We start from the raw sequence: 26553 nt of genomic DNA on the forward strand, positions 1-26553 counted from the left end.
GACCCCCTCCCGGACTTCCGCGCCGGCCTGGAGCCTTTCTGGGCATCATGCATCTAATTTAGGCCCCGGCTTCAGCCTAGCTGTAGCCGCCGCCTCCTCTGCGCCCCCCGGCCCGCCCCCCGGATGACAAATATGACACTCTACAGTGTCACAGAGGGGGCGGATCGAGACAGAAAGGGCGCGTTTTTACACAGCTTTGCCGCCTTTTTTCCTCAGCTCTCCGCCCCCTTCTCTCCCTGCCTCTTTTTCAGTCTCCGGGGGGCACAGGCTTGTGGTTATTCGGCACTGGACCTAGTAGCAAACTGGTGGGGTAAGATCACAGCTGGGTCGTTTTACTCGGCTGTGAATCCATATTCCCTATAAGGCTCCCTTATAAGGTTCCTCTGCATAGCTACCCCTGTAAGGTGCTCTGCATAGCCAGCCATTTCCACTCTGTGCACTATGCCGGGCTCAAGGTCCAAGAGAACCAGGCAGGACTGCTATTATGCATTCTGCACAGCCTGCGGGACCGCTCTCCCCAGCGGCAACACGTACCCGCACTGCCAGGGCTGCACTCAGACTACTGTGTCGGAGCCCCAAGAGGCCCCTGCTAATGCCTCAGTGTCTAATGCCACGCCGGAATGGGTTACTCAGATGTCGCAATCTATGACGCAGTCTATAGATAACCTAACCTCCACATTGCTTCAGGCTCTGCAGAGTCATGCCGCGGCCATGACCGCTACCCAGCAAAGGGAGAGCTTGACTCAGGGACAGGACGACCCTGGCACATCGACGTCTAGGTCAGGACGCAAGCGGACCCACAGGTCACGTTCATCTGCGTCATCCCATAGCACACGGTCATCTCCTTCTAGGGAGAGACACCGTAGTTCTAGGTCATCTAGACTGTTCCCTTCCAGGGACAGACAATGCAGATCTCCGCAATCCCCGACCAGAGAAGGCCTCCGCCCCAGCTCACCCAGCAGGGGACACCTCAGTGATACACTGTATTCGGAAGGCATCTGTCACTCCGACAAGGAAACGGAGGGGTCCCTGATCCCAATCCCTCCTAGCAATACAGCGCTAGTTGAGGACATAATCTCTTCCATCCATCGGGTGCTGGACATTTCTGGTCTGCCACCAGAGGCCCCAGAACACAAGATTTCCTTTGAAGGACCTCTGAAGCCGCCTAAGGTTTTCTCTAACCACTCAGAGTTTAAGGCGATCCTTAAAAAGCAGCTTTCACAGCCTGAGAAAAAATTTGCTAATCGCAAATATCTAGAGGCGAGGTACCCCTTCCCACAGAAAGATACCAAGGAATGGACAGACCCACCCGAAGTGGACCCCCCAGTCTCTAGACTAGCAGCACAGACCCTCCTTTCACTGCCAGATAGCTCAACCTTCAGGGATGCAGCAGACCGGCAGGTAGAACGCATGGCTCGTTCAATTTTCGAGGCTGCAGGGGCATCCCTGGCTCCTGCGATTTCTTCAGTTTGGGCCGCCAAGGCCATTCTGCCTGGGCCAAAAATTTACAAGCTGGCCTCCAAGCATCCGCTCCTGAGCTGTCGGACCAAGCGGTTCAAATAGCAGTCGTAGCAGATTACATGCTTCATGCAGCTCTGGATTCAGCAAGGGGTGTAGCGGGGATAGCATCAAACGCCATCACAATTCGGCGTATCCTCTGGCTGCGGGAATGGAAAGCGGATGCAGCCTCAAAGAAGTCCCTCACGCACCTCCCCTACCTCAGTGGGCGACTTTCTCTAGTAACCCCCCACGACAGCACACCTGGAGGATGTTACCCCTTTCCTAATAGGGACAGGAAATGACAAGAGGTTAAATAACCCCTCCCTCATCCTCCCCTCAGTGTTTTTTCCTGTCCCTACTAGGGATGAAGAGGTCATCCCAGGTGTGCTGTGCCGGCAGCGGTCACCAGGGGGAAAGAGATTCTATGCCGGGCAGCTGGGGAGCAGACTTACCTCTCTTCCCCGAGCGCTGCTCCCGTCTCTCCGGACTCGGGACTTCCGCCACCAGTCCGCACCGACAAGGCAAGGTCTGGGCGGCATTCTTCGGCTGGAGGCCTCCCTGAGCTCTCCAGCCCCTCTCCTCCTCCAGCGCTGTGCGCGCGATGAGGGCTTCCGGTCTGAAGCCGGCGGCAGGAAGTGGACGCCGGCCGGCTTCGGTACTCAGGAAGCTCCTTTGCGTTCCACGCTGGAACGCATGTCAGTTAGCGTGGATATCGGCGGTCTTTCTCCCCCCACATCCGGACATTGGAGGAGGAGGTCCTCTCACAGGAGGACAGGTGCTGTGTCTGGTCGCCTATTTAAGAGCCCCGGACAAGAAGACGTCTCAGGTAAGACCACAGTGTGGTGAAAATCATGGAGACGTCTGCCTCGCGCTCTGCTCTTGCAGATCCCAGCACCATCCCGGCCCCAGTAAGTAATCTTGCCCAGGGTGTCCATTCCCTGATGTGGGTTGTAGTCTTATGACTCCTTCTCCCCTTCCTTTTTAGGGGGACAAGGAACCCACATCAGGAAGCAAAACAAAAACTACCCGCAATGCGCAGTTTGTATGAAGAAGCTGTCCTCTTCATACAAGAAATCATTGTGCAAAGAATGCACAGACAAAATAATCAGAGAGGAACAGCCATCCCTGATAGAAGAGATTAAAACCTTAATCCAGCAGGAGATTAAAACATCTCTGGCCACTCTTTCCCAGCCTACACCATCTCCTAGTGCCCCTCCTGAGGCTAAGAAAAGGAAACTTAATCCACAGGAGGAAGAGCAGGAGGACTCTCAAGGAGAGACGTCGGACGAACCCCCAGAGGAGGGTGAATTATCCCTGGACTCTGAAACTGTCCAGCAAGAGAGATACTACTTCTCTTCATCTGATATAGAAGAACTCCTTACGGCTGTAAGGAAAACTATGGAGGTTGAGGAAGAGAAGACGGCCCAGTCAGTGCAAGAAGAGATGTTTGGAGGACTTCGTTCTAGGAAGCGTCAGGTGTTTCCTATTCACCAAAACATCCGGGATTTAGTTCTGGACGAGTGGGAATCCCCAGAAAAGAAGCTGACTACTCCAGCAGAAATTAAAGACAGATTTCCTGTGGATGCCGAGACAGCGTCATGCTGGTCTGAAGTTCCAAAAGTGGACGTCCAGATTGCCAGAGTAGCCAAAAAGACCACGCTACCGTTCGAGGATGCCTCCCAACTGAGAGACCCTCTGGAACGTAAGATGGACGGACTACTAAGGAAGTCGTGGGAAACGTTAGCGTCTTTACTGAACATCAATTCAGTATCCACCTGCGTGGCTAGATCGATGCATCGCTGGCTGGGGCAGCTAGAGGAGCACTTGTCCTCAGGTACCCCGAGAGAAGATATTCTAGCCTCCTTGCCTATCTTCCAGAAAGCAACAGGCTTTTTAGCAGACGCTTCCGCAGAATCCGTGAGAGTGACGGCGAGATCATCCGCACTGTCAAACTCGGTAAGGCGTGCACTCTGGCTAAGATCCTGGTCTGGGGATATGACTTCCAAGATGAAGCTGTGTTCTATTCCTTTTAAAGGAAAGTATATGTTTGGACCAGCCTTGGATGACCTTTTGGAGAAGGCTTCAGACAAGAAAAAGACCTTACCAGAACCTAGAAACCCTAGGAAAAGACCCTTCCGCGCTCAGCAGGAGCATACTCCTCAATACAGAGGAAAGGGTAAGACAGGTCGCTGGAGCTATCCGAAAGGAGGGAAAGACAGGAATCTTTTTCTTTCACAACCCCAAAACCAGAGAAAGCAATGACGCCGTCATAGTGGGAGGTCGGATTTCGAACTTCCTCCCAGTCTGGCAAGAGATCGGTGTGGATCAGTGGACCTTAAGATTGGTCAAAGAGGGGATGAAAATAGAGTTTACATCATATCCCCAAAAAAGAATGAAAACTACAACGTTATCAACACCGAAGCTACAGTCCACCCTGATAACTGGGATAGAAGATCTCTTAATCAACAATGTGATCTCCACAGTCCCAAAAGACGAAAGAAACAAGGGCCATTATTCCAGCCTATTTCTGATAAGGAAACCAAACGGAACCCATCGGATGATAATCAATCTGAAACCGCTGAATCAATATGTAACCTACAGAAGATTCAGAATGGAGTCCGTCAGATCGACAGTACCCTTAATAGGGCAAGACTTCGTCATGGCAACCATCGACTTACAGGACGCATATTATCACGTCCCAGTCCATCCAACCTATCGAAAATTTCTAAGGCTTGCAGTCACCAGAGGAGAAGTTATAGACCACTTCCAGTTCAATGTCCTCCCATTCGGACTATCATCAGCTCCAAGGATCTTTACAAAGGTCATGTCCGAGGTGATGGCGTACATCAGAAGTCGGCAGATATGCATAATCCCATACCTCAACGACCTCTTGGTAGTGGCTCCCACAGTTCCAATTCTACAAGAACATCTTCAAACAACAGTCCAGATCCTGTCATCCCTGGGTTGGGTGATAAACCCCAAAAAATCGGATATGGTTCCGTCCACAACGAAGACCTTTGTAGGGGTCTTATTAGACTCCCACAGCCAAACATCTTTCTTGCCCGAACAAAAAACAGTCCCTGCTTACATCAAAGATAAGAACATTGCGGGACAAGAAGAGAGTATCTCTAAGATGGGCCATGTCGGTTCTAGGTACCATGACATCTTGCATCCAGATGGTGGCATGGGCTCAAGCCCACACCAGGATACTTCAGACACATATTCTGTCAAGCTGGGACGGATCCCCAGGTTCTCTAGACAAAAAGATCTGGATACCACCGCATGTAAAGTCCTCATTAACATGGTGGCTACAAAAAGAGAACTTAATAAGAGGAGTTCCCTGGTTGCAGGTCCCAGCAGTGACCATAACAGTAGATGCCAGTGGAAAAGGTTGGGGAGCTACGGTAGACCAGCACATATTCCAGGGATTCTGGTCAGCCGAAATAGCACAACAATCCTCGAATTTCAAAGAGCTAAAAGCAGTGGAAAAAGTCCTCAAAGCGGCGGTAACTCTTGTACAAAATTCCCACATAAAAATATACTCAGACAACAGGACAACAGTTGCCCACCTTCGCCACCAGGGAACTACAAGACACGAAGATCTAAAAAGAATATCAGCAAGAATATTTTCGTGGGCCGAAGAACATGTTCTCTCTATATCCGCCCTACATATAAAAGGGGAGATAAACGTACAAGCCGACTTCTTGAGCAGAACAGAGGTCCATCCAGGAGAATGGAGCCTAAACCCAGAAGTCTTTCAGATACTAGTCAAAAGATGGGGTCAGCCAGAAGTGGACTTGTTCGCGAACAGTCAGAACACAAAGGTAGACCAGTTCTTCTCGCTAGATCCGATGAATCCGGGGTTAGCTGTGGACGCATTGGTCCAGCCATGGACATTCACGCTAGCATACACTTTCCTGCCATTGCCAGTCCTACCAAAAGTCCTGCAGAAAATAAGGGCAGAAAAACTCAAGGTGATCCTAGTGGCTCCACTTTGGCCCAAAAGAGGTTGGTTTGGGGCCCTCATCAGTCTAAAGATAGATGGGCCAATAGCACTTCCACCGGTCAAAGACCTTCTCTACCAGGGGCCAATACTGCATCCAGATCCCGAGAGGCTACACCTAAATGCCTGGCTTCTGAATTCTCAATTCTGAGAACTAGAGGACTATCAAAGAGGGTAATTAAAACATTACAAAAAAGCCGCAAAACGGTTACTAATTCTATTTACCAAAAGATCTGGAAGACGTTCATCACATGGTGTGCTCCTGAACAACCTAACCCAGATAAACCAAACCTAGCCAAGATCCTGGATTTTCTACAAGATGGGCTGGAGAAGGGTCTCAGACCCAGTACCCTCAAGGTACAAGTGGCAGCCTTGAGCTCTTATTTTGACCAGTCTTTAGCTGACCATAGATGGGTAAGAAGATTCATGACGGCGGCATCCCGCATATCTCCAAGACCCATAAATATAGTTCCATCCTGGGACCTGAATATAGTCCTGAAAGGACTTACACTGCCACCATTTGAACCCTTATCTTCCATAACCATGGATAAACTCGCTTGGAAAACCACCTTCCTGGTAGCCATAACAACAGCCAGAAGAGTGGGTGAACTACAAGCCCTGTCAATCAATGAGACCTACATGAAGATTCTTCAGGACAGGCTTATCCTGCGATTAGACCCATCCTTTCTCCCAAAGGTCGTCTCCGATTTCCACAAATCGCAGGAGATAATTCTTCCATCATTCTATCAAGAACCAAAGAATGAGGAAGAGGAACATTTCCATACTTTGGATGTTCGAAGAATGGTACTCTATTATCTTCATGCATCAGAGAAGATTAGAAAGGATCAAAATCTGTTTATTCATCTTCTCGGCCAGAATAAAGGGAAGAAGACTTCCAGATCCACAATTGCAAATTGGATCAAAAGAGCAATCCTGGAGGCTTATCAAATTCAAGGCCTTCCACCACCAGAAAAGCTCACAGCCCATTCTACTAGAGCAACAGCTGTCTCCTGGGCCGAGAAAACCAGTGCTTTCATCGAGCAAATTTGCAGAGCGGCTACGTGGTCCTCGGTCCATACGTTCTCCAAACATTACAGGCTTGACCTGATGTCAAAGGAAGACTTAGCCTTCGGAGAAAAAGTCCTTAGTGCTGTAGTCCCTCCCTAAAAATTACTCTTGGGTACTGCTCCAGGTGTGCTGTCGTGGGGGGTTACTAGAGAAAATAGAATTATTCTTACTGTTAATTCGGTTTCTAGTAACCCACCACGACAGCAGGAGTAATCCCTCCCTTTGCTTAAAATACGTTCTGAAAAGAATAAATATAATTTGAAGCATTCATTCTCCTGTGGTCCTTTATAATAACACTGAGGGGAGGATGAGGGAGGGGTTATTTAACCTCTTGTCATTTCCTGTCCCTATTAGGAAAGGGGTAACATCCTCCAGGTGTGCTGTCGTGGTGGGTTACTAGAAACCGAATTAACGGTAAGAATAATTCTATTTTTTGGTGAACAGTTGGACACAATGATATCCAACGCCACCGGGGGTAAGAGTACCTCTCTTCCCCAACTGAAACCTCAACGCACTTACAAGAAGCGTAACCAAACTCGATTCCGATCCTTTCGGAATTCTTCGGGCTGGTCCGTCTCGCGTCCAGCACAAAATCGTAACCGTTCCCCACACAGTGACAATTCACAATCAACGCAAAGGTCGGACAAGACCTGGCAGTCAAAAGCAGCCCAGTCTAAACCCAGAGGAGGAAAATCTCAGACTTTCTCCTCATTATGACTCACGGACTCCGGAAGATACCACACCCGTAGGCGGACGACTTTTGCTCTTTCATCAAGTCTGGCTGCCTATTACAGAAGACAGGTGGGTCAGGGAACTAGTGTCTTCCAGATACAAGATAGAGTTCACCTCCAACGCACCGGGCCGATTCTTCCTTTGTCCCCCCAAAACCACCGGCCAAGGCTCGTGCCTTCCGACAAGCGGTCTCCTCGCTTCTTCAAGCAAGAGTCATAGTACCGGTCCCCACGGCCGAGCGCTTCCGAGGGTTCTACTCCAATCTTTTCGTAGTCCCCAAGAAAGGAGGCAGTGTGCGGCCCATATTGGACCTAAAACAACTCAACAAATATGTACGGGTCCGTCACTTCCGCATGGAGTCTCTTCGGTCCATCATTGCGTCCATGGACAAGGGAGAATATCTCGCTTCCATAGACATACAAGATGCATACCTCCATATGCCGATTGCACCTGCCCATCAGAGGTTTCTCAGGTTCGCAATCGACCAGGACCACTACCAGTTCGTGGCTCTCCCGTTCGGACTCGCCACGGCCCCCAGAGTGTTTACCAAAGTCATGGCAGCCACCATGAACGTCCTGCACTCCAGAGGCACAGTAGTCATTCCATACTTGGACGATCTACTCATCAAGGCTCCCACCTTCAAGGACTGCGAGCTCAGCGTCTCAATTACAATCGACAATCTGAGTCGCATGGGCTGGTTAGTCAACTTAGAAAAGTCATCACCAACCCCGAGTCAGTCTCTGACCTTCCTGGGAATGCTATTCAACACCTCCAGGGATCTAGTGCTCCTTCCCAAGGACAAGGCACTGGCTCTTCGCCTAGGAGTTCGCACCCTCCGCCGTAAACCCCCTCGATCTCTCCGGTTTGCCATGAGAGTCCTCGGGAGGATGGGGGCAGCAATAGAAGCCGTCCCATTTGCCCAGTTTCGCCTCAGGCCTCTCCAATTAGCCATCCTCAAGTCCTGGGACAAAAACCCTTTCTCTCTCGACAGGGAGTTTTGGCTAACGTCGTCAACTAAGAAGTCCCTGCACTGGTGGCTCAAGCCAACCTCGCTAACAAAGGGGAAATCCTTTCTCACAGGTCAATGGAAGGTTCTGACCACCGATGCGAGCCTGACGGGTTGGGGTGCAGTGCACCTACACCACAGGGCAAGTGGTCCCCAGTGGAAGCGACCATGCCCATCAACATCCTGGAAATTCGTGCCATCCTCCTGGCATTGAGGGCCTTTCATCACTTACTGGCAGCCTCTCACATCAGAATACAGTCGGACAATGCCACGGCTGTAGCATATGTGAATCACCAAGGGGGGACCCGCAGTGCCCAGGCGATGCGAGAGGTGTCACATATCCTCCACTGGGCAGAGGACATGGGGTCGGTTCTCTCGGCAGTCCACATTCCAGGTGTGGACAACTGGGAAACAGACTTCCTCTGCCGACAAGGAATAGACTCGGGAGAGTGGTCTCTCCATCCCAAAAATTTTAGGCAGATTTGCCATCACTGGGGGACCCCGGATGTGGACCTAATGGCATCTCACTTCAATGCCAAGGTCTCCAACTTCATGGCCAGAACACACGATCCGCGGTCGCTCGGAGCAGACGTGCTGGTTCAGGACTGGACCCAGTTCCAGCTTCTGTACATTTTCCACCTCTCCCCCTGATATCCAGGGTGGTGAGGGAGATCAAGCAAGAGGGAGTTCCAACCATCCTAATCACACCGGACTGGCCCAGACGTACATGGTACGCCGACATCGTACAACTTACAGTAGACGCCCCCTGGCGTCTCCCCGACCGCCCCGATCTTCTATCACAAGGCCCGTTCTACCACCAGAACTCAGGGGCTCTCAATTTGACGGCGTGGCCCTTAAGACCTGGGTTCTAACCCAGGCAGGGCTCTCGTCGGACGTAATTGGAACCATGATCAGAGCACGGAAGCCAGCCTCTGCCAAGATCTATTACCGTACCTGGAAAGTTTTCTTTACCTGGTGCGAATCTCGTGGCCAGACTCCACTCCCTTATTCCTTACCCAAGGTACTTGGTTTTCTCCAATCGGGTCTGGAGGCCAGGCTGTCCCTGGGCTCGCTTAAGAGCCAGGTGTCAGCCCTTTCAGTGCTTTTTCAAAGGCGCATTGCTACCAAGCCGCAAGTAAGGACTTTTCTTCAGGGGGCTCCTGACAGCATTGCAGGAACCACCCTTCGAACCCCTTAAGGAGGTCCCGCTCCGCCTTCTATCCCAGAAGGTGGTTTTCCTGGTGGCAATCACCTCGCTACGCAGGGTGTCTGAACTGACAGCACTCTCCTGCAGATGGCCCTTCCTGGTTTTTCACCAGGACAAGGTAGTTCTCCGTACGGTCCCATCCTTCCTTCCGAAGGTTGTGTCCCACTTCCACCTCAATGAGGAAATTTCACTGCCATCCTTTTGTCCGGTCCCGGTTCATAGAGTGGAGAAGGCTCTGCATACACTTGACCTTGTCAGAGCGTTGCGTATATATGTGTCTAGGACTGCGTCCTTCCGGAGGTCTGATTCTCTTTTCCTTCTTCCAGAAGGCGTCCGCAAGGGTCTGCCAGCTTCCAAAGCTACCCTTGCCAGGTGGATCAAATCCACCATACAAGACGCCTACCGCCTTAAGAATTCTCCTCTTCCAGCCGGTATTACGGCACACTCTACACGGGCGGTAGGGGCCTCCTGGGCCATTCGGCACCAGGCGTCGGCACAACAAGTGTGTAAGGCGGCCACTTGGACTAGCCTACACACGTTTACTAAACACTACAGGGTTCATACCCAGTCCTCAGCGGATGCGAGCCTGGGTAGATGTGTTCTGCAGGTGGCGGTGCCCCAAGTGTAGCAGCCTGTCTGCACAATATTCGTCCATTGCTTCCCACCCAGGGACTGCTTTGGGACGTCCCATGGTCCTGTGTCCCCCAATGAGGCGACAGAGTAAAGGAGATTTTTGTAACATAGTAACATAGTAACATAGTTAGTAAGGCCGAAAAAAGACATTTGTCCATCCAGTTCAGCCTATATTCCATCATAATAAATCCCCAGATCTACGTCCTTCTACAGAACCTAATAATTGTATGATACAATATTGTTCTGCTCCAGGAAGACATCCAGGCCTCTCTTGAACCCCTCGACTGAGTTCGCCATCACCACCTCCTCAGGCAAGCAATTCCAGATTCTCACTGCCCTAACAGTAAAGAATCCTCTTCTATGTTGGTGGAAAAACCTTCTCTCCTCCAGACGCAAAGAATGCCCCCTTGTGCCCGTCACCTTCCTTGGTATAAACAGATCCTCAGCGAGATATTTGTATTGTCCCCTTATATACTTATACATGGTTATTAGATCGCCCCTCAGTCGTCTTTTTTCTAGACTAAATAATCCTAATTTCGCTAATCTATCTGGGTATTGTAGTTCTCCCATCCCCTTTATTAATTTTGTTGCCCTCCTTTGTACTCTCTCTAGTTCCATTATATCCTTCCTGAGCACCGGTGCCCAAAACTGGACACAGTACTCCATGTGCGGTCTAACTAGGGATTTGTACAGAGGCAGTATAATGCTCTCATCATGTGTATCCAGACCTCTTTTAATGCACCCCATGATCCTGTTTGCCTTGGCAGCTGCTGCCTGGCACTGGCTGCTCCAGGTAAGTTTATCATTAACTAGGATCCCCAAGTCCTTCTCCCTGTCAGATTTACCCAGTGGTTTCCCGTTCAGTGTGTAATGGTGATATTGATTCCCTCTTCCCATGTGTATAACCTTACATTTATCATTGTTAAACCTCATCTGCCACCTTTCAGCCCAAGTTTCCAACTTATCCAGATCCATCTGTAGCAGAATACTATCTTCTCTTGTATTAACTGCTTTACATAGTTTTGTATCATCTGCAAATATCGATATTTTACTGTGTAAACCTTCTACCAGATCATTAATGAATATGTTGAAGAGAACAGGTCCCAATACTGACCCCTGCGGTACCCCACTGGTCACAGCGACCCAGTTAGAGACTATACCATTTATAACCACCCTCTGCTTTCTATCACTAAGCCAGTTACTAACCCATTTACACACATTTTCCCCCAGACCAAGCATTCTCATTTTGTGTACCAACCTCTTGTGCGGCACGGTATCAAACGCTTTGGAAAAATCGAGATATACCACGTCCAATGACTCACCGTGGTCCAGTCTATAGCTTACCTCTTCATAAAAACTGATTAGATTGGTTTGACAGGAGCGATTTCTCATAAACCCATGCTGATATGGAGTTAAACAGTTATTCTCATTGAGATAATCCATCCCTCAGAATAACATCCCTCAGAAACCCTTCAAATATTTTACCAACAATAGAGGTTAGACTTACACATACACAAGACTTAGGCTTACACGTACACAAGACTTAGACTTGTGTACTCACCGTAAAATCTCTTTCTCTTAGCCTCTAATTGGGGGACACAGCTCCCTCCCTGTTGCCCTTCCGGGCCGTTGTTAGGCTACGTTCACACTAGCGTTATGCTAGTGTGCGTCGGGTTAGCGTCGGGCGACGCAGCGGCGACGCACGCGTCATGCGCCCCTATATTTAACATGGGGGACGCATGCGTTTTTGTTTGTTGCGTTGTGCGACGCATGCGTCTTTTTTGCCGCAAGCGTCGGACCAAGAAAACGCAACAAGTTGCATTTTTCTTGCGTCCGATTTTCGGCAAAAAACGACGCATGCGTCGCAAAACACAGCGTTTTTGCGTGCGTTTTGCCGCGTTTTTGCGTGCGTTGTGCGTTGCTTCGCCGACGCAGCGGCGCACAACGCTAGTGTGAACGTAGCCTTACTGTCGAGTTCTCATATTGTTTGCTTGAGCTCGTACATAGTTGCCTTCTTATAGGCATGGTTATGTTATTCATGTCACATTCCTCCTACTGCTTTTGCACAAAACTGGAGAAGGCTGACGCCGTCCAGGGGTGTATACTGCAGAGGAGGAGCCACAGTTAATCTTTTTCAGATTATGCATAGTGTCGCCTCCTAGTGGACAGCAGCATAACACCCATGGTCATGTGTCCCCCAATTAGAGGCTAAGAGAAAGAGATTTTACGGTGAGTACACAAAAATCTCCTTTTTTGGAACGTTTAGATCTTTATTAGAAAGTCGTTCTACGTTTGTGATGTAATTATTCAGATTGATAGATCTTATTTCTGCCAGGTGTTGTGCATTATAGTTTGTCATGTGGCATTTGTTATTGGGGCTTATCCTGGGGGGTGACACCTGCCATTTGGATTGAAGGACCATTTCAGTTAATGGGGGCACAAATGGGTTCTAGACTCTTAGTAAAACGCAAGGAAACGGGTTCTAGGTTTAATACGTTCGCCCTCAACATCACTAGTAGTTAAAAATTCAAAGTGTTCTTAAATATAAGCAACTTTGCTATTCACGTGTTACTAAAAATTCTCTCCATTCTCAAGGTTACCATCTAGGTTACCGGCTACGTCTGCAGCCTTTCAGCTGTGGTCGATCATGACCACGTCTGTTTTCTACAGAGCTTGTAAGCACTGATCTAATGCCGGAGCATAGGTATAGCATTGCTTCTGTGCTGCCTCAATGCTGCAGAATCAAAGCTACATCTGCGTGCAGAGCTCAGACCAGACGCGCAGCCATGCCATTGGTCTGAAAAGTCAATCTTCAGGAGCGCATCACTTCATAGCAAAAAGGAACCCAGTAGGAAGAGAAGCGGTGCGCACCTGCATATGAAAGCATAAGACAACCCTTTTAAAGTGAAAAATGTAGTGAAATGTTGAAATTCTTTGTGCTTGCAGCCACCACTAGAGGGAGCTGAGTAGGTTAGTTTTGTAATTGAGTTCAGTGAGACTGTACATCCATCACATGACCTAATGGACCCTATTGACTTACAATGGGGGTCCTTCAGCTTCCTTCATGGCATCTGTCATTCCACCTGAAAAAAATAGCACTGCCTGCCTCTCTATGCAAATACGACAAAAGCTGCAATGGAATTGGACCTCCAGTATAAATGTGAACTGAGCTTAAAGTGTACGCTTTCCTAGATTTTGTTAGTGCTTCCTCCAATTGCCGCTGCTTCACGGAATCTGAAACCGTTTTTCTTTTTCTTCTGTGTCCCTCCGTTCCGAAAATATATCAAATTTCCCTTCAAGCAAACTGGGCGTTTACTACAGAACTTCTCTGGGGGCGTGTGCTTTTTCTCTTTTCATGCTGGCCAATCAAAACACAACTGCACCCAGAGAGGTTCTGTGGTACACGCCTAGTAGGCCAAAGGGAAAATTTGCACCTTTATTTCCGAGGGGCACAACTTTGGAATGGAGGGGCACAAAATAAAAATAAAAACTGATCCAGATTTAGTGGAGCAGCGGCTACTGGAGGATGTGCAGAGTGTAAATTAAAAAAAATCCAGTGAAAGGCCCCCTTTAAGGAGTTATTTCAGATCAGTTTTCTAGATCTCTGGAGACCCCAACTTTAAAGCCCCCACGGATCTGCAAATTTTACAAATAGGTGATAACTGTAAATGTTGTGAATAACATTTTAATGTAGTGATCTTCACACAGTAAGGCCAATATAACTGTATGGCTTATAGCAAAATGTATTAAATATTTTAATTATATTTTATCCATTTTCATTCTATTTTTAAGATTTTTTTCCCATTCATGAGCCCTTCTCTAACCTCGAAAACATGGCTGTGAACCTGATGGCCACCGGTGAACCTACGCTTCATGAACCATTTCTTGAAGATTCCCTTACCAACTTCAATGCCATGATGCCATGGATTCAGGGAGAATTCAATGAATTAACAGATCCACTGAATTTTGAAAATTTAGCGCATGCTCAGGTCGACACTGCAACAGCCAGCTTGGTGGGTGACAGCCTTGCCCTCACTGGCGAGCATGGACATCATTTTGCCGATGTTGCTTACCCGGAGGACCCAATGGATAGGTGCTGACCTCTCAGAAGTCAGTCATTTTTCATGAATGGACTTTATTTTAAAACCTCAATAAAATCCAATCCGAGGTTTTATATCGAAAATCTTGTAAGTAGTGATTGAGAATTTTTAAGAAAAGCAGCAGTCAATGCACTAAGTTTTAATGTAGATATTAAAAATCATATTTTTAAAAAAAACATTTTGGGTTACATGCCTGTGGTCTGAGGGTAGTCAATGGAAAGCTACGAGGGGTGAAGATCTATCGTCCTTCGTGAAAAATGAAGGTCGCTCTACAGCCATTGTTATGGTTGGTTATTAGAGTTGAGCAAAACAATTTACAGGACACTGGTGCGGTGGCCACGCCGGTAGTCCTTGGCCACTGGACTATAGTACCGCAAACTTCCTGTGGCTTAAACTGTCCCTTTTCTGATTAGTAGACCATGTGGCGTCATGCCACAATGTAATAAACTGAAAAGTACTAGTCAGTAGAGGCGCTGGGGATACCGAAGGTAGTGGGTTCACAGGGTCCTCGTCTGGTGGCCATGGATTACCGATGTGGCCATCAGACCGGAGCCTTGCAACATTGTTACATTGCGATTCTGCCTAATGTCACAGGGACCTACTAATCATAAGAGGTGCCGGCGATGTCGATTGTAGTAGGTTCACAGGGTCTTGGTCTGATGGCCATGGACTTCTGATGTGGCCATCAGATCGAACCCTTGCAACATTATATTGTAACTCCTCATAATGTCAGAGGGACCTACTAATCAGAAGAGGCATCGGGGATGCCGAATGTAGTAGGTTCACAGGGTCTTGGTCTGATGGCCGTAGACTACCGATGTAACCATCAGACCAGAGCTTTGCAACATCATTAAATTACAACTCCGCATAATTTCACAGGGACCTACTAATCTGAAGAGGCTTTGGGAATGCCGAATGTAGTAGGTTCGCAGGGTACTGCGTCTGATGGTCATGGACCATTGATGTGGCCATCAGACCAGAGAGAGCCTTGCAACATAATTACATTGCGACTCTGCATAATTTCACAAGGACCTACTTATCAGAAGAGGTGCTGGGGATGCTGCAGATAGTAGAAGGTTTGTGGGGTTAATTTTGTCCATAGACTACTGATGTGGCAGCTGACCCAGTGTCTTGCGAATTTTTATGCTCAACTCTATTGGTTATGGGTTCAAGTTTTTCACATTTGATAAGTTTCCACAACTGTCCATTACCGAGTGGTGAATCTCATCCATTGTCTTCAGGTGCAGACGTTGGCCAAGACCAAGTCATTACTTAACGTATGTGGAGAGCAGCAGCAGGAGTGGTGGGCACAAGCTGGTCCACAAGACAAAGCGCACGTTCCTGGGCTACCAAACTCTGGTTGTATGGTCAGCTCTCTTATGCCATGACGCTTAAAAAGTACTTTGGCCTGGGCTAAAATGGTCTTGTATTCCTCCATACCAGAACAATGAACATGGAGAGATGCCACGCTATGGTCTGGGGCAAGGGGCCATATATGAAGCTCATGATGTCCATTATTGTCGCAGATTGAATCCAGATCTTGCTTTAGACTTTGTAATTTAGCAGAGGGAGGCACAGCTTGGAGGAGAAGGCAGCCATTCTGAACGATGTCGGAGTAGGCTGAAGCAATCATGATTGCTATAGACACCAAGGAGAGAGCGGGATCCAGGTAGTGCACGGCCGGGTGACTGAGCAGGTGAAGCAGCAAGCTGCTGGCTAGGAGGAGCGATGATGGAGCGAGGGAACAGAGCATGCGCAGGACCAGATACCACCGAGGCTGATATGGCTGCAGTCCCGCTAAGCACAGACCTGGGAGGATGGGAAAAGAGGAAATGCAGTCACATGGCTGAACGTGAGCCAGCGACAACACGGACAACTACATGTAATGCTCCTGGGCGCAATGTACAGGGCCCCATCTATTTTATAATGCTGCTGGGCTATTATGTGGTGGACTGGCATTTAGGCCTGATAAAGACACCGTGTGCACATTCCCTTATGCCCTGATTTAGAAAACAGACATAAAACAGTGTGGACAGTTGCAACGCAAAGGTTGCGTGAGAATTTGACAACTTTTGGAGTTTTCACTCCAGTTTTGGGCACCTCCACCAAAAATGAATGGAGGTGTGGAGTACACAGGGCGGGACATGGGGGTGTCTACACCCCTTCCATCAAATTTATCAAAACAAGCAGTGGTTCTTGCACAAGAAATGCTACTACAGTCCCTGACTAGAGTAACATTTCTAGCGAGGCGCACACCACTGCTGAGCAGTGCTGAATTCATTAAGGGATATGCACTAGTGAACAGCAAACATGCTCGGATAAGGTGTTATCTGAGCATGCTCAGGTGCTGAGTGTCTTCGGCGTGCTCGAAAAATATGTTTGAGTCCCAGCTGCTGCGTATCTCAGTGCTGTTCGACAGCTGCAACACATGCAGGGATTGTCTGTTAGGAAATCTCCTCGTGTGTTTCGGCTGTCAAACAGCACCGACACATGCAGCCGCGGGGACTCATACATATTACTCGAGCACGCTGAAGTCACTGCTGGCACCCGAGCATGCTCAGATAACACCTTATCCAAGCATGTTCACTCATCACTAATATGATGAGTTTGGTGCATTTTATTACTGCATGCCTTTTATGAAGACTGGCATAAGAAACACCATTTTTCATGAATCGGGACCTTCTATTTTTGGACAGGCACTCTAAGGCTATGTTCACACAGAGGTTTTTGAGGTTTTGGTCATTTCTATGGGAAATCCACCAGATTTCACTCAACAAATTGTGTATATATACAATTTATTACACAGATAGATATGCATTTTGTTCTGTGAAATCTAATGACAGATCTGCTTATACACTAATTGGTATTTCTGAATATATTTATTTATATATTTAAATAAATAAATATATATATATACAGTACAGACCAAAAGTTTGGACACACCTTCTCATTTAAAGATTTTTCCGTATTTTCATGACTATGAAAATTGTAAATTCACACTGAAGGCATCAAAACTATCAATTAACACATGTGGAATTATATACTTAACAAAAAAGTGTGAAAAAACTGAAAATATGTCTTATATTCTAGGTTCTTCAAAGTAGCCACCTTTTGCTTTGATGACTGCTTTGCACACTCTTGGCATTCTCTTGATGAGTTTCAAGAGGTAGTCACCGGGAATGGTTTTCACTTCACAGGTGTGCCCTGTCAGGTTTAATAAGTGTGATTTCTTGCCTTATAAATGGTGTTGGGACCATCAGTTGTGTTGAGCAGAAGTCTGGTGGATACACAGCTGATAGTCCTACTGAATAGACTGTTAGAATTTGTATTATGGCAAGAAAAAAGCAGCTAAGTAAAGAAAAACGAGTGGCCATCATTACTTTAAGAAATGAAGGTCAGCCAGTCCAAAAAATTGGAAAAACTTTGAAAGTGTCCCCAAATGCAGTGGCAAAACCATCAAGTGCTACAAAGAACCTGGCTCACATGAGGACCGCCCCAGGAAAAGAAGACCAAGAGTCACCTCTGCTTCTGAGGATACGTTTATCCGAGCCACCAGCCTCAGAAATCGCAGGTTAACAGCAGCTCAGATTAGAGACCAGGTCAATGCCACACAGAGTTCTAGCAGCAGACACATCTCTACAACAACTGTTAAGAGGAGACTTTGTGCAGCAGGCCTTCATGGTAAAATAGCTGCTAGGAAACCACTGCTAAGGACAGGCAACAAGCAGAATATACTGGTTTGGGCTAAAGAACACAAGGAATGGACAATAGACAAGTGGAAATCTGTGCCTTGGTCTGATGAGTCCAAATTTGAGATCTTTGGTTCCAACCACCGTGTCTTTGTGCGACACGCAGAAAAGGTGAACGGATGGACTCTACATGCCTGGTTCCCACAGAGAAGCATGGAGGAGGAGGTGTGATGGTGCTTTGCTGGTGACACTGTTGGGGATTTATACAAAATTAAAGGCATACTGAACCAGCATGGCTACCTCAGCATCTTGCAGCGGCATGCTATTCCATCCGGTTTGCGTTTAGTTGGACCATCATTTATTTTTCAAAAGGACAATGACCCCAAACACACCTCCAGGCTGTATAAGGGCTATTTGACCAAGAAGGAGAGTGATGGGGGCTACGCCAGATGACCTGATGGTTTGGGGTGAGCTGGACCGCAGAGTGAAGGCAAAAGGGCCAACAAGTGCTAAGCATCGCTGTGAACTCCTTCAAGATTGTTGGAAGACCATTCCCGGTGACTACCTCTTGAAGCTCATCAAGAGAATGCCAAGAGTGTGCAAAGCAGTCATCAAAGCAAAAGGTGGCTACTTTGAAGAACCTACAATATAAGACATATTTTCAGTTTTTTCACACTTTTTTGTTAAGTATATAATTCCACGTTTTAATTGATAGTTTTGATGCCTTCAGTGTGAATTTACAATTTTCACAGTCATGAAAATACAGAAAAATCTTTAAATGAGAAGGTGTGTCCAAACTTTTGGTCTGTACTGTATATATTTTTAAATAATTATTGGACCTGATGAGGCTGATGAACTTACTTTGATAATCCATGGCAGAATGGCTGGTAGACTTAAGCTTTGCTTACTTTATTATGTTTTGGATTACACAACTATTTGGATTTTCAAAGTAAGTCCACCGGTGTCATCAGGGCTAAGAGATCTTTTTACATAACGTCTATACTGTATGTACATATTTGGTCATCTAATATCTCAAAGCTTCATTGTTGCTCTGTCAACTACAAATAAAGGCCCCCATACATATTAGGCTAAAGTTGGTCACACTGGATGATAGGGGCAGCATCGGCCGGCAGTCCAATGTGCATGGGGACCACCCGACTCTTCCTCGACAAGTGATTTAAAGGGAGAAAACTCGGGAGCACAACCGAGCCAAGAGTGCGTGTGTTGGGGGAAAAAGTGGAGCGCTATCTGATGTGTATGGGGGGCTATATTGCACCAAGGTACTGTACCCACCCAATTACCCTACCCTAGCACCAGTCTTACCTTGAAAAGCTCCAGTAACAGCCATGTAAATGACATTGAACAGCAGACCGAGGACTCCAGCCACAAAGATGAGCGCCGGACGGTGAGAGTGGTGCGGATTGACAAGATGTCCGAGTGACCCTAGGGTGAGCGACAGACAAAGGGAGGAAAGAAAGAGCGGGGAGAGTAGCGAGAAGAGAGTGGGGAGCCGGACCTTGGCATGTGGGGGCAAGGAGGGTAAGTGGGTGAGGATGAGACCGGGACACAGAGCAATGACGAGAGAGAGGGTGTGAGCGGAGTCTGCCAGCGTCAGCAGGGAATCTGACAGCCTGCTAAGTACAATCTGCGCTATAAAGACAGCGAGCGAGACTGCAAAGAGCAGAAGGTGCGACACCATGGCGGCAGCTGCGCCGAAAGCGGTGGAAATATGAAGAGGAAGAGTTAAAAAGAAAAAATAAATAGTCATAAAAAAAGACTGACATCAAATACAACATTAGACCAAAAAGTCGTACGGTTCATCCTATATTTGCTAAGAAAATCACACGGCGATCAGCGCATCACATAGACATGGCTGATCAGGTCTTACTCAATCAGTCACAGGTCACTTGGAAAGGAAATTCCTTCTGTGCCAACCACGGAAATTTATTGCTCTGTTCCTAGTTAAAGAGGTTCTTCAGCAGCTAAACTTAATGATACACATATTATTCACCGATAAGGGTATTTGATATTTTTTAGTCAATGTTGGACAGAAGTCTCTCTCCTGGGCGACACTTTTTTTTTTTAGTCTGTTGGTGTTGTTCAGACTAGAATATTTTTCACACGGACCAATTCTCTGTTCGGATGGAAAAAAAAAATTACGGATGCTTTTTCATTCACTCATTTCAACCCGGCCATCGGCTTAATTCACATGTCAGTGACGGCACACTGTTACATTAGGGTGAAATTTATTAAAGTTTTTTTTTTTTTTGCAGCAAGAAAAGTAGCAGAATTTGGCACAAACATTGGTGACTTTGACAGCCTCTATTTGTATTTCTCAAAAGTGGAAGCGGTCAGATTTATGAATCACTGATTTTTAAAGTCACAAAAAAAAGTCAAAATCTCCAAATAAGCCGGGGGTGGGGTAAAAATTGGGGCAATAGTTTTATAGACAAGTGTAGTATCTTAATATGTACCATATTTATCAAACCTTGTGCAATACTTTTATACATTGCAAATAACAGCGACACAGTCACTAGCAAAACTGAACTCGTTACGAGACACATTTGGTGCATCACTCAACAACAGGGCACCACCAGAGGCTCGTACACATTTCGGTTGTAATTTACACCAATTTGTGACCTAAGAGAGAGGGTTCAGAGAGAGAATTTGGAGAGACAAAGGGTTCGGAAAGAGAGACAGAGGGTTTGGAGAGAGAGTTCAGAGGGGGAGAGAGAGGGTTTGGAGAGAGTGGTGAGAGGGTTTGGAGAGAGTTCAAAAATGGAGAGGGTTCGGAGAGAGAGTTTGTAAAGAGAAGTAGAGAGAGTTCAGAGAGAGGGTACAGAGAGAGGGTTTGGAGAGAGAGTTTGGAGAGAGAGTTCAAAGAGAGGGTTTGGAGAGAGAGTTTGTGAAGAGAAGTAGAGAGAGTTCAGAGAGAGGGTACAGAGAGAGGGTTTGGAGAGAGAGTTTGGAGAGAGAGTTCAAAGAGAGGGTTCGGAGAGAGAGTTTGTAAAGAGAAGTAGAGAGAGTTCAGAGAGAGGGTACAGAGAGAGGATTTGGAGAGAGAGTTTGGAGAGTTCAAAGAGAGGGTTTGGAGAGAGGTTTCGTGGAGAGAGACGGTTCGGATAGAGAGTTCAGAGAGAGAGGGTTCAGATAGAGAGTTTGGAGAGAGAAAGGGTTTGGAGAGAAAGTTAAGATTGAGAGAGTGAGTTTGGAGAGAGAGAGGAAGAGACAGTTTGGAGAGAGAGCTTTGGCAGCCCCCTAGCCCTTTCCATGACCATTTTATAGCACCAAAGTTCGGGTACTCATGATTTCTATGGAGTTCGGGTTCAAGTTCGGGTAGAGTTCTGGCACTTGAACCAAATTCTGGACTAAAGTTGGCTTGACAGCCACGTATCCGCTGATGCCTATGCCACACACTTTTCTAAAAGTTGACAGAGTGGCGTAAAAAAATCAAACGTAAAATATTTGCACAACTTAAGTTACATAAAACGTTTGCAATATTTGCATGCAATTTTACGAATTCTGAACTGGGCTCTATGGGGCCATTCACATGTCCTGGTATTTCTTTGCCTGGACCGTTGGCCTGCACAAAAAACAAGATGGAGGCCTGTACTATTCTGGCCAGATTTACAGAAAGAATTTGTGTACACAAACGAATTGATTAAAAAATAAAAATGAATGGACAACATGCGATTCCATTAGTCTGATGTACATTTTCACTGACTGATTTCTTGCGTTGTCCCGCCTGGTACTGCTAATGACTGGTACATGGCTATTTGAGGGAAGGCTAATGGGTAACGTTTTTCCAAGTAGGTGTGAGGAGGCTTACAAGCCATGCAATGCTCCTCTGGAGTATATTTGAGAGAAAGAACAGGTACCTGGAAGCAACAGAATTCAGAATACTGCAACTTTGGAAAAAAAACAGAATTCAATCAGTGCTTTACTAATCACTGCAAAACATGCTGCAACTGGTAGTACTACAATGGGCAGAGAATTGCTGGTTGCTAGGATCTCTGTAAAAAAAGAATGAAAGGACATGAGAGCACATTCCTGAGTCTGTGGCAATGCTGGAGGGGCAGTGTGAGGGGAGACAAGGGGGCTTTACAGCAGCAGCTGATGCCTTCTTCTCATTGCTGTCACGTCTGTCTCTTTCCTCCATGCATTGCTGTCTCCAGGGTTGCGGAGAATCACCTGTCCCATTACTTGCATTCTCTTACCTTTCTCGCCTTCTTCCAGTGTGGGCCTCTTTCTTGCGTCCGCGGTGCCCCCCTCCATGGATCATGTGCTGGTCACACTCCCCCCTTGGTGTGATGTCTCTGGGTCACTGTCAGCGGGGTTCCTCCACCCCTCACCTCTTGGGTCTTTCCTCCCAGCTGTGGCCGACCATGTGCCTGGTTCCCTCCTCTCCATTAGTTGTTTTATTAATCATATGTCCCCTCTTTAAGCCCCTTTCTCCCCCCCCCCCCCCAGTCCATGCAATCCCTTCTCGCTCAGCTGACACCGGCCTAACAATGGCCATTTATATACTCTAATAGGAAGAAAAAAAAATATCCAATGGCCCGGTGCTCAAAGATAAAATGAACCCTATCCCCTCATACTAGCAATAAAGTTTAATTCCCTGTGTCTGCATGATAAATTACCAGGAGTTGCGCCTTATCGACCTTCGGCTGTTCTAAGTCCAGGGATTTCTGTCGGTCAGTGTTTCTTAGCAGTCATTGTACTGTACACAGCAAATGTAAAGTGAAGATCTGCTAAAAGGGGACATATCAACTCATGGGGAAACCCGATAAAGTTAAAGAAGACCAAATATAAAGTTTTTTCCCAAATATATACAATTTGAAAAATTAAAGCATTTCCTTACCAATTTGGTGATAAAAGCGCTGGCCCTTTAAGAGGACATTGCTGTCTCACTATTTGACAGCTGTGTGAGACTTCCTGTTTGTGAGTTGGGAGATACCACTATGAGGAGGGGGGAGCCTGGCAGAATGTAGCATGTAAACAGCAGAGTCTGCTTGCTTTATGCTGAATGCTGTTCTACAGTGGATAAAAAAAATCTATACACCGCTGTTAATATTCCAGGATTTTGCTATGTAAAAAAAAAAAAAAAAATCATACCTAGAAGAATAATGTCAGAACTTTTTTCACCTTTAATGCCTCTACATAAGCTGTACAATGCATTTGAAAAATAAACAAATCATTTCAGTTGGAAAAGGAATAAAAAAGAACAAAATAATGTGGTTACATAAATACACACCCTTATACTAATACTTTGTTGAAGTGCCCTTTGAATTTCTGGTAGCATTCAGTCTGTTTGGGTCGAAATCTATCAGCACGGCATATCTAGGACTGGCAATCTTTGCTCACTTTTCCTTGCAGTAAGAAGTCAAGTTGTGAGGACATCTGTGTACAGCGCCCTCTTGAGGTCACCGACAGATTTTCATTTTGATTCAGGCCTGTGCTCTGGCTGGGCCATTAAAAAAATTTGATCTTCTGGTGAAGCCATTCTTTTGTTGATTTGGAGGTTGATTGGGGTCGTTGTCCTGCTGAAATTCCTCTAATATCTCTAATATCTTCAGCTCTTTACTGAAGATTTTGATGTAAAATTGACTGATTTTTGGAACTGTTCTCAAGTCTTCCACCTTGACTAAAGCCCCAGTTCCAGCTGCTAAAAAGCAGCCTAAAAGCATAAAACTGTCCCCAACATGCATCACTGTGGGTATGGTGTTCTTTTGGTGATGTGTAGTTTTGCCTTTGCAATTGGTTGGAATTACGTCCAAAAAGTTCAGCCTTGATCTCATCGGACTATAACGTTTTCCAACATGCTTTTGGCAGACTTAATGAAGGTTTTGGTAAAGCGTAGCCAGGCTTGGATGTTAATGTTTGTAAGAAAAGTCTTCAGTCTTGCCACCCTACCCCACAGGTCAGACATATGAAGAATACGTGAGGTTGTTGTCACATGCAGTACACTATGAGGAATTGTCAGAAATTCTTGCAGCTCCTCTAATGTTGCTGTAGGCCTCTTGGGAGCCTCCCAGATCAATGTTCCATTCTAGGCAATCTCACTGCTGTGTCAAATTTAAGCCACTTTTTGATGACGTCTTCGCAATGTTTCATGGTATATCTAATGCCTTGGAAAAAAAATTGTACCCATCTTCTTACTGACAGTTTTGCCCGACGATATTCCTTTGCTGTGTTGTAAGCTGTTTACTAACCATGGCTTTTTTTTTAAATGCAACTAATAAAATGTCATGAAAATCCTCCTAGAACAGCAAATCATTCTATGGTGTTAATCAGAATCACAATAAATGATAGTAGTCAGTGCACAGCTGCCATGCAACATGACGGTAAATGTGATTGGCTAATTCTGAACACAACCACATACCCAATTAGAAAAGGGTGTTCACACTTATGCAACCACATTATTTTATTTTAGTTTTGTTACTTTTATTTTTCCCCTAACAATGATTTGTCTTTTTCTCAATGGATTTGTACAGATTATGGGCGACATTAAAAGCGGAAAAAATGTTGAAACTATTCTTCTTTTGGCATGATTTCTTTTTACATGACATAAACCTGATATTTTGAACTGGGGCATGTAGACTTTTTATATCCACTGTGTCTGTGGCAAAATTACATTGATTCCTGTACATTATGGAGTTGGTGCAGGAGGAGAATAAGAGCAGCTATACAGGTAAACGCTACAGCATTTGCTGGGTGGTTTGGCTGCTGTTGTTTCTGTGCAGGATATAGTAAGATACTCAGCTTAACCCTTTAGAACCAGCTCTGTCCTCCTATTAGCCGGTGAATCCTTTATAAAAAGGTATGTCCTCTTCCTTTAGCTGGTTTACAAAACACATATGACATCTGATTACATGTATGATAAATAGCAATATTAAGTCTCAAGTAAAGTTTAGACTCCTGGTTGAAAGGAATAAACTTTTAGCCTGAATTGTGTCTCACTGCACATTGGGGATACATTTGTGAAATGATTCACCTTAATTGTAAATCTGTTTAGGAGAATTTATTAAAAAAAAGGGTATTTGATTTTACTACTATAATCAATGGACAAACGACTTGACAAAACAGGTGAATTTATGATTCCCCCCCATATCCCTCAGAACGAATAGGTTCCTTTTGTTAAAGGGGCTATCCACCTTTGGGAGAGTTCTTTAACTTATATGTATTAAGGTCTATAATATTTTTTCCTATTGGGTTTCATTAAAAGTTTGGCACCCTTTGCCTTCTCCAGCCTCTGTGGTGCTCCGTCTAAAGCTGGCTGCAGAATGGGTTAACTGAGAATCCGTCAGTCAGTGTACTACGATGGTCTCACCGCAAGTGTGTAACTCTTTTATCTGCAGTTTCTCTGATTTATGACCACAGATCACATTGAAAAAAGTTGGATTTTTTATTAAACTGTAAGAATTCTACAATTGTCCCAATATCACCAAACTATTGGAACAGCTGCCCAATCTTATCCTAATAAGTCTACACTCACCAGGACTGAGAGGAGATGACATGACACTTCTCTCCTGCCATTGAATTGACAAAACAAGGCTTTATTCACACGTCAGTATTAAAATAAAAGCAAAAATCAGGAGTGAATCCTGCTGAGAGAAAAACTATACGGGCTCGCTCACACGACTCGACTCTAGGTTTTACTGTGGGGCAGCAGATCTGCTAATTTTCTCAGGTTGATTAGGCAAAGTGGATCACACATATTTATTCAAGTGTAGGGGTGCGAGTAAAACATTGGACTGCACTCGGATGTCATCCAAGTGCAGTCTGATTTACAGGGCTACAGACAATGGAGAAGATGGAAAAATTAATCTCTCCATCTTCTTGACACCTGTGCTGTGATTCATGAGAGAATCGGATCACAGTAATCTGACACTCGCTTCAAACTCTGGTCAGACCCAATGTGTCCCTGGTCTAAGTTCCCCCGGTGCATATAAGCTAAATATTTTTCCCCGCTGAGTTTTTCCATGAAGAGAAACCACAGCCTGTTACAGTTCCAGAAAAGTGGGATGAGATTTTTTGAAAATGCAAAAAATTCACCTGGGGTACAATTTTGATGTATGTCCGTTTCTATTGTGCGGTAAACAGGAGGTTTTTCCTAAATATGCTAGTATTGTTTAAAATGACTGCCCAAAAAGAGACAAAAAATGCAGTGGAAATAACACGATAAAAACACAGGAAATGCGCATTAAAAATAGTAAAGACAATTACCACATTGGTGCAGAAATGTTGCTGAAAATCAGAAGCATAAAAAATGCACCAAATTTGCAACATAGGATAACATCTACCAATGTGAGACATGTAGATCAGGAGAGCAGACGGTCAGTCATTACATGTCTCACATTGGTAACACCTCCTCTCAGTTAAAATAAGCTCTGGAGGCGGAGACTTAAGATCTATGTCCGGCCCATAGATCTTAACAGGTCATTTACATATTAAATGTGGATTTCTCTGGAATAAGACCTCAGATCGCAGATATCAAGTTGTCATTTTATTCAGCTTCCTATGACCTACATGTCCATATAGACAGCTTAGGAGGGTTCATCCTACTGACAGATTCCCTTTAAAATCTTGTGCAGACAAGCGTATTATACCTTTTA

At 45.9% G+C, this 26553-nt stretch overlaps 2 protein-coding genes across 2 annotated transcripts in view; one reads left to right on the plus strand and one right to left on the minus strand.

Moving 5' to 3' along the window:
- Positions 1-14417, plus strand: part of LOC138661875 (transcription factor RelB homolog) — a 45681-nt gene extending 31264 nt beyond the window's left edge. Inside the window, exon 10 of the mRNA XM_069746822.1 lies at positions 13942-14417. Coding sequence (XP_069602923.1) covers positions 13942-14249 — 308 coding nt within the window. The 3' untranslated portion in view covers positions 14250-14417. The remainder of the gene's footprint in view (positions 1-13941) is intronic.
- On the minus strand, positions 14374-22334 carry LOC138661876 (proton-coupled zinc antiporter SLC30A1-like). Its single transcript, XM_069746823.1, has 3 exons — positions 22156-22334; positions 19262-19645; positions 14374-16058 (listed from the first exon to the last, which is right to left on the minus strand). Exons 1-3 carry the CDS (start codon positions 22211-22213, stop codon positions 15487-15489), a joined length of 1014 nt encoding a protein of 337 aa, XP_069602924.1. The 5' UTR covers positions 22214-22334; the 3' UTR covers positions 14374-15486.
- Between the last annotated feature and the right edge of the window lie 4219 nt (positions 22335-26553).

Source organism: Ranitomeya imitator, chromosome 2, assembly GCF_032444005.1.
Source record: "Ranitomeya imitator isolate aRanImi1 chromosome 2, aRanImi1.pri, whole genome shotgun sequence".
Taxonomy (NCBI): domain Eukaryota; kingdom Metazoa; phylum Chordata; class Amphibia; order Anura; family Dendrobatidae; genus Ranitomeya; species Ranitomeya imitator.

Coding starts and splice junctions, on each gene's coding strand:
- LOC138661876 (XM_069746823.1), bottom strand. CDS start 22,213: ATGGAGGGGGGCACCGCGGACGCAAGAAAGAGGCCCACACTGGAAGAA. Junction 19,646..22,155: donor ACTGGAAGAAGGCGAGAAAG/GTAAGAGAATGC, acceptor CTTTCGGCGCAG/CTGCCGCCATGGTGTCGCAC. Junction 16,059..19,261: donor TGTTACTGGAGCTTTTCAAG/GTAAGACTGGTG, acceptor CCATCCTCCCAG/GTCTGTGCTTAGCGGGACTG.